The 10,417-nt window shown below is 44.1% G+C and overlaps 1 protein-coding gene across 1 annotated transcript; it reads left to right on the top strand.

The window, feature by feature from the left end:
• Window positions 1-6,200: 6,200 nt before the first annotated feature.
• Window positions 6,201-8,169, top strand: Tceal3 (transcription elongation factor A like 3). The gene is made up of 3 exons (XM_057760143.1): window positions 6,201-6,367; window positions 6,924-6,996; window positions 7,299-8,169. Exon 3 carries the CDS (start codon window positions 7,325-7,327, stop codon window positions 7,928-7,930), a length of 606 nt encoding a protein of 201 aa, XP_057616126.1. The 5' UTR covers window positions 6,201-6,367; window positions 6,924-6,996; window positions 7,299-7,324; the 3' UTR covers window positions 7,931-8,169.
• The last annotated feature ends 2,248 nt before the right edge of the window (window positions 8,170-10,417 follow it).

Raw genomic sequence — 10,417 nt, 5'->3', positions numbered from 1 at the left:
ATATTCCATTGCTTTCATATTTCTATTTTTGCTGCTGAGAAGCTAAAACAAACTAACTTGTTTCTTTGAAAACATAACTTTAGTTTTGGTTACACTGATTCTTTTTTTAAAATTTTACTGACCTATACATTTTTCTCTGCTCCTCTCCCCTCTTCTCCCCTCCCCTTCAACCATCTCCAGTGGTCCCCATGCTCCCAATTTACTCAGGAGATCTTGTCTTTTTCTACTTCCCATGTAGATTAAATCCACATATGCCTCTCTTAGGGTCCTCATTGTTGTCTAGGTTCTCTGGGATTGTGATTTGTAGGCTGTTTTTCTTTGCTTCATGTTTAAAAGCCACTTATAAGTCAGTATATATAATAATTGTCTTTCTGTGTCTGGGTTACCTACTCAATAAAAATGTTTTCTAGATCCATCCATTTGCCTGCAAATTTCAGGATGTCATTTTTTTTCTGCCGTGTAGTACTCCATTGTGAAAATGTACCACATTTTTCTTATTTATTCTTCAGTTGAGGGACGTTTAGGTTGTTTCCAGGTTCTGGTTATGACAAACAATGTTGCTATGAACATAGTTGAGCACATGTCCTTGTGGTATGCTGGAACATCCTTTGGGTATATACCCAAAAGTGGTATTGCTGAGTCTTGAGAAAGGTTGTTTCCTAATTTTTGAGAAATTGCCATGGTGTTATCCAAAGGGGCTGTACCAGCTTGCATTCCCACCAGCAAGGCAGAAGTGTTCCCTTTACCCCACAACCTCTCCAGCATAAGTTGTCATCAGTGTTTTTGATCTTGACCATTCTTACAGGTGTAAGATGGAATCACAGAGTTGTTTGCTTTGCATTTCTCTGATGGCTAAGGATGTTGAGCATTTCCGTAAGTGTCTTTCAGCCATTTTAGATCCCTCTGTTGACAGTTCTCTGTTTAGGTCTGTACTCAGATTTTTATTGTATTATTTGTTCTTTGATAAAAAATTTCTTGAGTTCTTTGTATATTTTGGAGATTAGTCCTCTGTCTGATGTGGGGTTGGTGAAGATCTTTCCCCATTCTGTAGGCTGCTGTTTTGTCTTGTTGACTGTGTCCTTTGCTTTACAGAAGCTTAACCTGATACCCAAACCACATAAAGACATTACTAAGAAAGAGAATTACAGACTAATCTCACTCATGAACATTGATGCAAAAATACTAAATAAAATACTGGCAAATCAAATCCAAGAACACATCAGAAACACCATTCACCATGATCAAGGTGGCTTCATCCTAGAGATGCAGGGATGGTTGAACATACAAAAATCTGTCAATGCAATCTACCATATAAACAAACTGAAAAATAAAAACCACATGATCATCTCATTTTGAAATGCTTTGCACAAAATGCAACATCCCTTCATGATAAATGTCTTAGAGAGAGCAGGGATACAAGAAACATACCTAAACATAATAAAGGCAATGTACAGCAAGTCAACAGCCAACATCAAACTAAATGGATAGAAACTCCCAGCGATTCCACTGAAATCAGGAACAAGACAAGATTTTTCACTCTCTCCATATCTACTCAATAAAGTTCTTGAGGTCCTAGTTACATCAATAAGACAACAAAAGGAGATCAAGGGGATACAAATCAGAAAAGAAGAAGCCAAACTCTTACTATTTGCAGATGATACGATAGTTTACATAAACCACCCCAAAAATTCTACCAAGGAACTTCTACAACTCATAGACACTTTCAGTAATGTAGCAGGATACAAGATAAACTCAAAAAATCAGTAGCCCTCTTGTACACAGATGATAAATGGGCTGAGAAAGAAGTCAGAGAAATATCACCCTTCACAATAGCCACAAATAACATAAAATATATCAGAGTAACTCTAACCAAACAAGTGGAAAATTTGTATAACAACTTTGAGATACCATCTTACACCTGTCAGAATGGCTAAAATCAAAAACACCAATGATAGCCTTTGCTGGAGAGGTTGTGGAGTAAGGGGCACACTCATCCATTGCTGGTGGGAATGCAAACTTGTGCAACCACTTTGGAAATCAGTGTGGCGATTTCTCAGGAAATTTGGGATCAACCTACCCCAAGATCCAGTAATACCACTCTTGGGATTATACCCAAGAGATGCCCTATCATATGACAAAAGTATCTGTTCAACTATGTTCATAGCAGCATTGTTTGTAATAGCCAGAACCTGGAAACAACCTAGATGCCCTTCAGTGGAGGAATGGATGAAGAAAGTGTGGAATATATACATATTAGAGTACTACTCAGCGGTAAAAAACAATGACTTCTCGAATTTTGCATGCAAATGGATAGAAATAGAAAACACTATCCTGAGTGAGGTATCCCAGACCCAAAAAGAGGAACATGGGATGTACTCACTCATAATTGGTTTCTAGCCATAAATAAAGGACATTGAGCATATAATTTGTGATCCTAGAGAAGCTAAATAAGAAAGTGAACCCAAAGAAAAACGTATAGTCATCCGCCTGGATAGGGGAAGTAGACAAGATTGCTGGGCAAAAACTGGGAACTTGCGGGTGAGGTGACATGGGGCTAAGGGGAAATGGGGTGAGAAACGTGAGAAGGGGAGGATGGGAGGAGCTTGGGGGAATGGGATGGTTGGGATATAGGAAGGGTGGGTACGGGAACAGCGAAATATATATCCTAACTAAGGGAGCCATCTTAGGGTTGGCAAGAGACTTGACTCTAGAGGGGCTCGCAGGTGTCCAGGGAGATGTCCCCAGCTGGTACCTTGGGCAACTGAGGAGAGGGAACCTGAAATGACCCTATCCTATACTGATGAATATCTTGCATATCACCTTAGAACCTTCATCTGACGATGGATCGAGATAGAGACAGAGACTCAATTTGGAGCACCGGACTGAGCTCTTAAGGTCCAAATGAGGAGCAGAAGGAGGGAGAACATGAGCAAGGGAGTCAGGACCACGAGGGGTGCACCCACCCACTGTGACAGTGGAACTGATCTATTGGGAGCTCACCAAGGCCAGCTGGACTGGGACTGAATAAGCATGGGTTGAAACTGGACTCTCTGAACATGGCGGACAATGAAGGCTGATGAGAAGCCAAGGACAATGGCACTAGGTTTCGATCCTAATACATGAACTGGCTTTGTGGGAGCTTAGCCTGTTTGGATGCTCACCTTCCTGGACCTAGATAGAAGTGGGAGGACCTTGGTCTTCCCGCAGAGCAGGGAATTTGGACTGCTCTTCAGTATCGAGAGGGAGGGGGAATGGAGTGGGGGGAGGAGAAGAGGAGTGGGGATAGGGGGAGGGGAGTGGGGGGGAGGGGCAATATGTGGGAGGAGGGGGGGGAAATGGGAAACGGGGAGGAGGCGCAAATTTTAATTAAAAAAGAATAAAATAAAAAAATTTTTAAAAAAAAGAGATTTAAATCTTAAAAGAAATTGAAGAAGACACCGGAAAGTGGAAAGATCTCCCATGCTCTTGGATAGGTAGAATTAACGTAGGAAAAATGGCTATCTTACCAAAAGCAATTTACAGATTCAATGCAATGCCCAGCAAAATTCTTCACAGACTTTGAAAGAACAGTGTTCAACTTCATATGGAAAAGTAAAAAACCCAGGATAGGCAAAACAATCCTGTACAATAAAGGAATTTCTGGAGGCATCACAATCCCTGACTTCAAACTCTATTACAACAACAGAGGGGGGGGAAATGGGAAACGGGGAGGAGGCGGAAATTTTAATTAAAAAAGAATAAAATAAAAAAATTTTTAAAAAAAAGAGATTTAAATCTTAAAAGAAATTGAAGAAGACACCGGAAAGTGGAAAGATCTCCCATGCTCTTGGATAGGTAGAATTAACGTAGGAAAAATGGCTATCTTACCAAAAGCAATTTACAGATTCAATGCAATGCCCAGCAAAATTCTTCACAGACTTTGAAAGAACAGTGTTCAACTTCATATGGAAAAGTAAAAAACCCAGGATAGGCAAAACAATCCTGTACAATAAAGGAATTTCTGGAGGCATCACAATCCCTGACTTCAAACTCTACTACAGAGCTACAGTACTGAAAACAGCCTGGTATTGGCATTAAAAACAGACAGGAGGACCAATGGAACCAAATCGAAGACACAGATATTAATCCACACACCTATGAACACCTGATTTTTGACAAAGAAGCAAAAAATATAAAATGGAAAAAAGAAAGCATTTAACAAATGGCATAACTGCATATCAACATATAGAATAATGAAAATAGACCAATATCTATCACCATGCACAAAACTCAAGTCCAAATGGATCAAAGACCTCAGCATAAAGCCAGCCACACTGAACCTTATAGAAGAGAAAGTGGGAAGTACACTTGAATGCATTGGCACAGGAGACCACTTTCTAAATACAACCCCAGCAGCACAGACACTGAGAGAAACAATAAATGGGACCTCCGGAAACTACTTTAATTCTTTTTCTCTTTGCCTTTGATTCTCTGAAAGTCCACTACATTTGTAAAAGGGCCCCAGATCTTAGTAGGTTCCAAGTCCTTAGCACAACTGACTCCACGGTGGAAGTACCATTCAGACAATAAAATTCAGCATGTAGAGAGCATCACCTCTCAAAACTATAACAAAGACCTAATCCATCAAAGTCCATAGTTGCAGGAAAGACTCTACATTTACTAACTTTGTTTTTTTACTTCTGTAGTTCTGCTTCTTGTTAAGTGTTCTTGTTAAATGAAGTAATCCATCCTGTATGTATAACTTTTGTCTGCTTAAAGGCTCACCTTGAAAAAGGCCCAGAGCTACACTGGTATCCTGAACACATAGTGTAGTCTCAGGCCACCTAATAAAAACTTTCTATTGGCTTAAACCCATGTCTGAGCAGTCTTTTCTGGTAAATAGCACATAACACATCAGCTCCCCTTTATACGCAGAAGATTAGATTCGAGACCTACAACAGATATCTGAAACTGGATTAGTCCCAAGCACTATAATGTAATGTCTTTTCTTATAAGTTACTAACCCCCTTGCCAGGCTCTGTGGCCATTGGGGTTGTTTGTTTGAGATGCAAAGCTAAAACTATCATGAACCTTGCTTCGTTTCCTCACAATTTCATGAATAAAAGATGAATCTTTATTATTTTATTTTTGGTGTAAAAGATCAAACTCGGAATCTTGCACATACTCAGCACACCCCCACAGTCAAATGGTCTTAGAAACCGAGGCATAGGAACGTTTTCTTTAGTTAGTAAGTTAGTAAGCTCATTTTTTTTCATTTAAATAAACACTGTTATGGCTTTTATTTAACTAAAGTGAATTGCAATCATTACAAACTCTATGTTTTGGGACCACAATTATGCAAGTCAATGATTACTTGAATATTGGCACTGTGGTACCACAACAGCGGATTTGATAATTGAGATGACAACTGGCTGGCTATTAAGTAGAGAATTTATACTGCGAGAATATGCTGGCCATGAGATGAAATGGAACAGCATGAAATTTCATCAAGCAACCATCGTGTCCGTGAAATTAAAAATAACATGTTATGTTTCTAGGAGTATAGGTGAACAGCCTCCTATTATTAGTGAAGAGAAAGCAAAACAGGGGTCTGATACCTGGGGAGAAATAACCTGGGGGTGTGTACTTGGGAATCATCAGTATTTTGAGGCAAATGAATGAGCTCAGACAGAAACTGAGAGCATGCGAACCAGAAGACACCTAAAACAGAACCTTAGGGAACACTTAAGACCACAGCTCATTTTCCCAGCACGCACCTCCACAAGCCTCTATATTCAGGCTGGCTGGGTGGATTACTTTAGAGTCTTGGTGGTAGGTTAGACTGCTGTTGAACTCACTGTAGCCAAGGCTTGCCTTGAACTCTTGTTTCAACTTTGTGAGTGCTAGGATTACAGGTGCGTGCTACTGTACCCTAACTTGGTTTGAAAGCAGGCTATTGTGGCTCAAGAGCTGAATACCATAGACAAAGTCAAATACCATTTCTGATAGGCTGTCCCACCTGTAACCTGCGTATATGAGAGAGATGCATGTATATCAAAGATGCACCAGGTAAAACATCCCGTAACTTCCCAGGCACCCCTTGGCTTTGACATACACACCTCCTACAATCCTCATCTCAGTCCCCTAGGGAGGTGGAGGGTGAGATGGGTCAGGCATGTTGGGGGGGCGAGCTTGGGTGACGCGGTGTTCACGTGACCGGCCAGGCGCAGACGTGGGCACCAGCCCCCGCGTCCGCTTGCCCGCCCTGCGGTCTGGTCCTGGCACCAGCGCAGAACCAGCTCCCTGAGCTGCCCTAAGCAGCAGACCAGCTGCGAGTGGGTTTCTGCAAGCCGGAGAAGGCGCCCAGGCCTGTCCAGGGTTTCCTCAGGTCAGTACAGAATGGCTGGCTCTGCCAGCAAAGCCTGACAGGGGGTGGTGGGGGTGGCAGCTAGAACCAGCAGCAGCGGGAGGGGACGGGTAAGGAATCGGAGAGATTGGTGAGGAGGGGATATGCAGGCGGGGCGGGAACGGAGAGCAAGGAAGACCCCGCAGCCGGCTTTCTTCCCTCACCCCATCCTGAGCCGTTTTAGAGCGGGAGGGGGATGAGGGGCCCGCAGTGCGACGGTGAGACGCAGATGTGCTCTGAAATGATCCACTCACACTCCAGGCTAGGAAGACAAACTGACCCGGACCAAAGGGAGGATGGGGGTGGGGCAGGCTGCCTCCAGAGGCCGAGGGGGGAGCGCAGAGTAAAACGGAGTTGGAAGAGCATCCAGATTTGGTGCCCAAGGCCTGAGAAGAAATGGCGGCTGGGGTATGCGGGGGCGGGGGGGTGTGACGGAGGAAAAGGTTGGGTGATGCGATGAGTATGGGCTGCAGGACAGGTTTCCAGTCTCTGTGCATTTACTGACCACAGAACCCCTGCCCATGTGCTGTGTCTGCAGGTCTGCCCCTCTGTTGTTCCCAGCGCATCGTGACATCTGAAAAGGAGGATCGACCTGCCCAGGATCCCTGCAGGTCAGTGGATAATGGAAACATGGGCACGATTTGGGACCCCACTGCCTGTCCCCTCTCAAGCAATCCCATGTAACATGTACAGAGCTGCACTGAAGGAACACCGATAAGGTGGCAGGACCTGTCATGGCATGGCTGTCTCAAGGGTGGAGGAGGGGTTCAGGCAGAAATCATTGGAGGGCTAGGACATGGGGACCCCACGAAAGGGCCAGATGCAAAGACAGATGTTAATGAGCCTGTATTCTGCCGATATCTCGGTCTCTCATGTCTCTCCTTTCTTCCTGTTTCCCCACCTTTACCCCCAGGACAGGAAAAGGAGGGAAATCTTGACATGGAAAAACTCCGCGATGAAAACGAAGGGAAGCTGGAAAAGGAGGGAAAGCCGGAAGATGAAGTAGAGTCTGACGATGAAGAAAAGTCGGATGGGGAAGAGAAGCCCGACAAGAAAGCAAAGCCAGCACGCCAGGGCAAGCCAGAGGAGGCAAAGCCAGATGAGCAGGGACAACCACAGGATGAGGGGAAGTCAGAAAAGCAGGGGAAGTCTGAAGGGGAGGGCAAGCGCCAAGGTGAGGGCAAGCATGATTCCCAGGCAAAGTCAGCCAGCGAGGTGCGGGCTGCCGAAAAGCGCCCTGCTGAAGATTACGTGCCCCGGAAAGCCAAGCGAAAAACAGATAGGGGGACAGACGATTCTCCCAAGAACTCCCAGGAGGATTTCCAGGACAGGCATGTCAGTAGTGAGGAGATGATGAGAGAGTGTGCAGATGTGGCGAGGGCGCAGGAAGAGCTGAGGAAGAGGCAGAAAATGGGAGGTTTTCCCTGGATGCCAAGAGATGCTGCGCAAGATGCTCTAGTCCCCCGGGGCCAACGGGGAGTCAGGGGAGTGAGGGGTGGAGGAGGCAGGGGCCAGAGGGGCCTACATGACATCCCGTACCTTTAATGCCTTTGGCCTTTGATTCTGATTGCTCAGATAAAAAAGACCACAGCTGGCTCTGCTTTCCCTGGTAGATCCTCGCCAGGCTCTGTGCTTCAACCTTCAGCCAAAACTCTGCTTTAGGTATCAATGTCCTTACCAGCAGCCTTTTGACCCGACTACAGTGCTTTCTGTCTTTTAGTACAGGATTTCCACCCATGTGCATGTACATTGTAAAATAACAATAAAATGTTTCCAGAACTATATATACGGTATCAGTCTGTTTATATAAAAAGTAAATATGTTTGCAGAATGCTTCTGAGCACAAAGAAAACTATGAAAATGTACATTAAAATGCTAACAATGTTTATCACTACAGGACAAACCTGAATAGATCCCAAGTGCACTCAACCATCAGGTGGTTGGAGACTTCCTGACATTCCCCTGCTGATTTCCCACTTCCAATCTTTCCTGGTTGTAACCAGATCAGTTCAAATTGTGGTCCCTTTTCCTGGGCCCTGTCATATCCTATTCCTCTTCTTATGTTAAAGAATATGGATTATGGTTGCCATAATAATATTTTTTTAAAAAGCAAAAGCAAGCAAGTGAAGTATTAAACAAGTTTGGAATGGCAATGAATACATTTAACACTCCTAGCATGAAGGTAAAATAAGCAAAGCTCGTATTACCTCTGGATCTTGGGGCTAAAGGAATGAACTTGACAGTTATCATGTATCCTTTTCTGTAAGAGTCAGTCTTGTCATCTATGAAATGGGGATGGTACTGTCTCATAGGTTGGCATAGTACGTTAGACGGCGTGCTAAGTATGGGTGTGTGGAATAGCAGGACCCCTGAACCTTGTCACCCGAGAGTAGGGCTGAGAATAGCTGCCACCTGTTCCCCAGGAGCAACTCCAGGCAGCTGGGATGAGGTGTGAATCTTTGAATACTACTCTATCAACCTTGCCGTACCATGGTGCCCTAAATAGCCCATCTTTAATGCTGTACATATGGTGCCTAAGGCTCTTATGGTTCCCTTCTTTCCCTAGAGGGCTCTGTCTAACTCCCATCTGACCTCTAAAAGGGTATACATAAAACCTTACAGCTGTACATTTTTAGGTAACTTGGATTTCAGATTAGGGATGCTCAGCAGGAACCCTAGGCAAGGGTTCCAAACACAAGGCAAATGAACAAAGCCCTCTGCAACCTAAAGCCTTTCTGGGCCCAGGCATTTCTGGCAAGGAATACTTAACCTGCAGTATAGAATACCATGTAATAATGCCTTGTGTCTTTTTCATTACATGTTACTAAACATATGATATAAATTGGAAGTTATTTTCTGTGCTCTACTCACAAAATAGCTGAGACAGCCTTGGGATGTAATCTTTTTTAATTTTTTTTATTTTTCCATTCAACTATTTACACTTCCTCCCCTCCTCCCAATCCCCTCCCGCTCCCCCACACCCCCTCCTCCTTCTCCCACCCTGCTTGAGAGAGGGCAGGGAACCCTGCCCTGTGGGAAGTCCAAGGCCCTCCCCCCTACAATCAGGCCTAGGGAGCTGTGCATCCAAATAGACTAGGGTCCCAAAAACTCAAAACATGGGCTGTAATCTTTTAAAGAATATCTCCATTACTTTTTCAAGTAAGGACTTGTGTCTATAATCTTAGCAAAGTTTTAGATTTCACATTTTAGGAGAGAGCCCTGTGCTAAGCAACTTTCCCAGAAAGCAGTATTTATCAGTGAAAGCTTTTCTGGAGAGGCAGTGTTGAGGAAACCAGACTCATCGCCTCTGCTCTAAGGCAGCAGCTCAGAGAAGGCAGGAATGGCAGCAAAGAAACAGCCACAGGGCTCTCTCATGGTGGATATCCTGACTAAAGTTCTGTCAGGTTTTACTCATTTGGATGTTTTGTTGTTGTTGTTTTGTTTTTGTTGTTGTTTTGAGACAGGGTTTCTCTGCAGCTTTGGAGCCTGTCCTGGAACTAACTCTTGTACACCAGGCTGCTCTTGAACTCACAGAGATCCGCCTGCCTCTGCCTCCTGAGTGCTGGGATTAAAGATGTGCGCCACCACCGCCCGGCTTCAGTGGGTCTTGAGACTGAAATGTACACACGGGGCACATTCCCATCTAGACAATCCAGGTCTGTACTCAGTTAATGAAACCCACTAGGCATATCCACTCTAGAAGAAACTCAGTAGTTGGCAGGAAGAAATTATTTCCTTCTGCAGGTATTATTCAGATCCTCTTCTTAGCCTTCAGTGTGAGCCTTTGCTCAATAGACCCAAGCATAAAGTGTCCATGGAGACAGAAATAGTATTAAAACAAGATCAAAAATATTAACATCCTTTGCCAGCCTGATCAGACTACTGTTATAGCTGAGTCTGGATTATGCCAAATGCTGGGGTCAATGATGGGTCCCGAATACGGTACCATTTCCAAAGGGAAGACTGATTACAGTTGCGACTGAGACCTCCTGGAAAGAAGCTGTGTCTGCAGAGACCGATTGACTGATTAGA

Source organism: Chionomys nivalis, chromosome X, assembly GCF_950005125.1.
Source record: "Chionomys nivalis chromosome X, mChiNiv1.1, whole genome shotgun sequence".
NCBI classification, from domain to species: Eukaryota; Metazoa; Chordata; class Mammalia; order Rodentia; family Cricetidae; genus Chionomys; species Chionomys nivalis.
Note: the sequence above shows the minus strand (reverse complement) of the source record. Positions and strands in the feature narration are given on the sequence as shown.

What these genes read in the sequence shown, in the direction of transcription:
- Tceal3 (XM_057760143.1), top strand. Translation starts at nt 7,325, where the DNA reads ATGGAAAAACTCCGCGATGAAAACGAAGGGAAGCTGGAAAAGGAGGGA.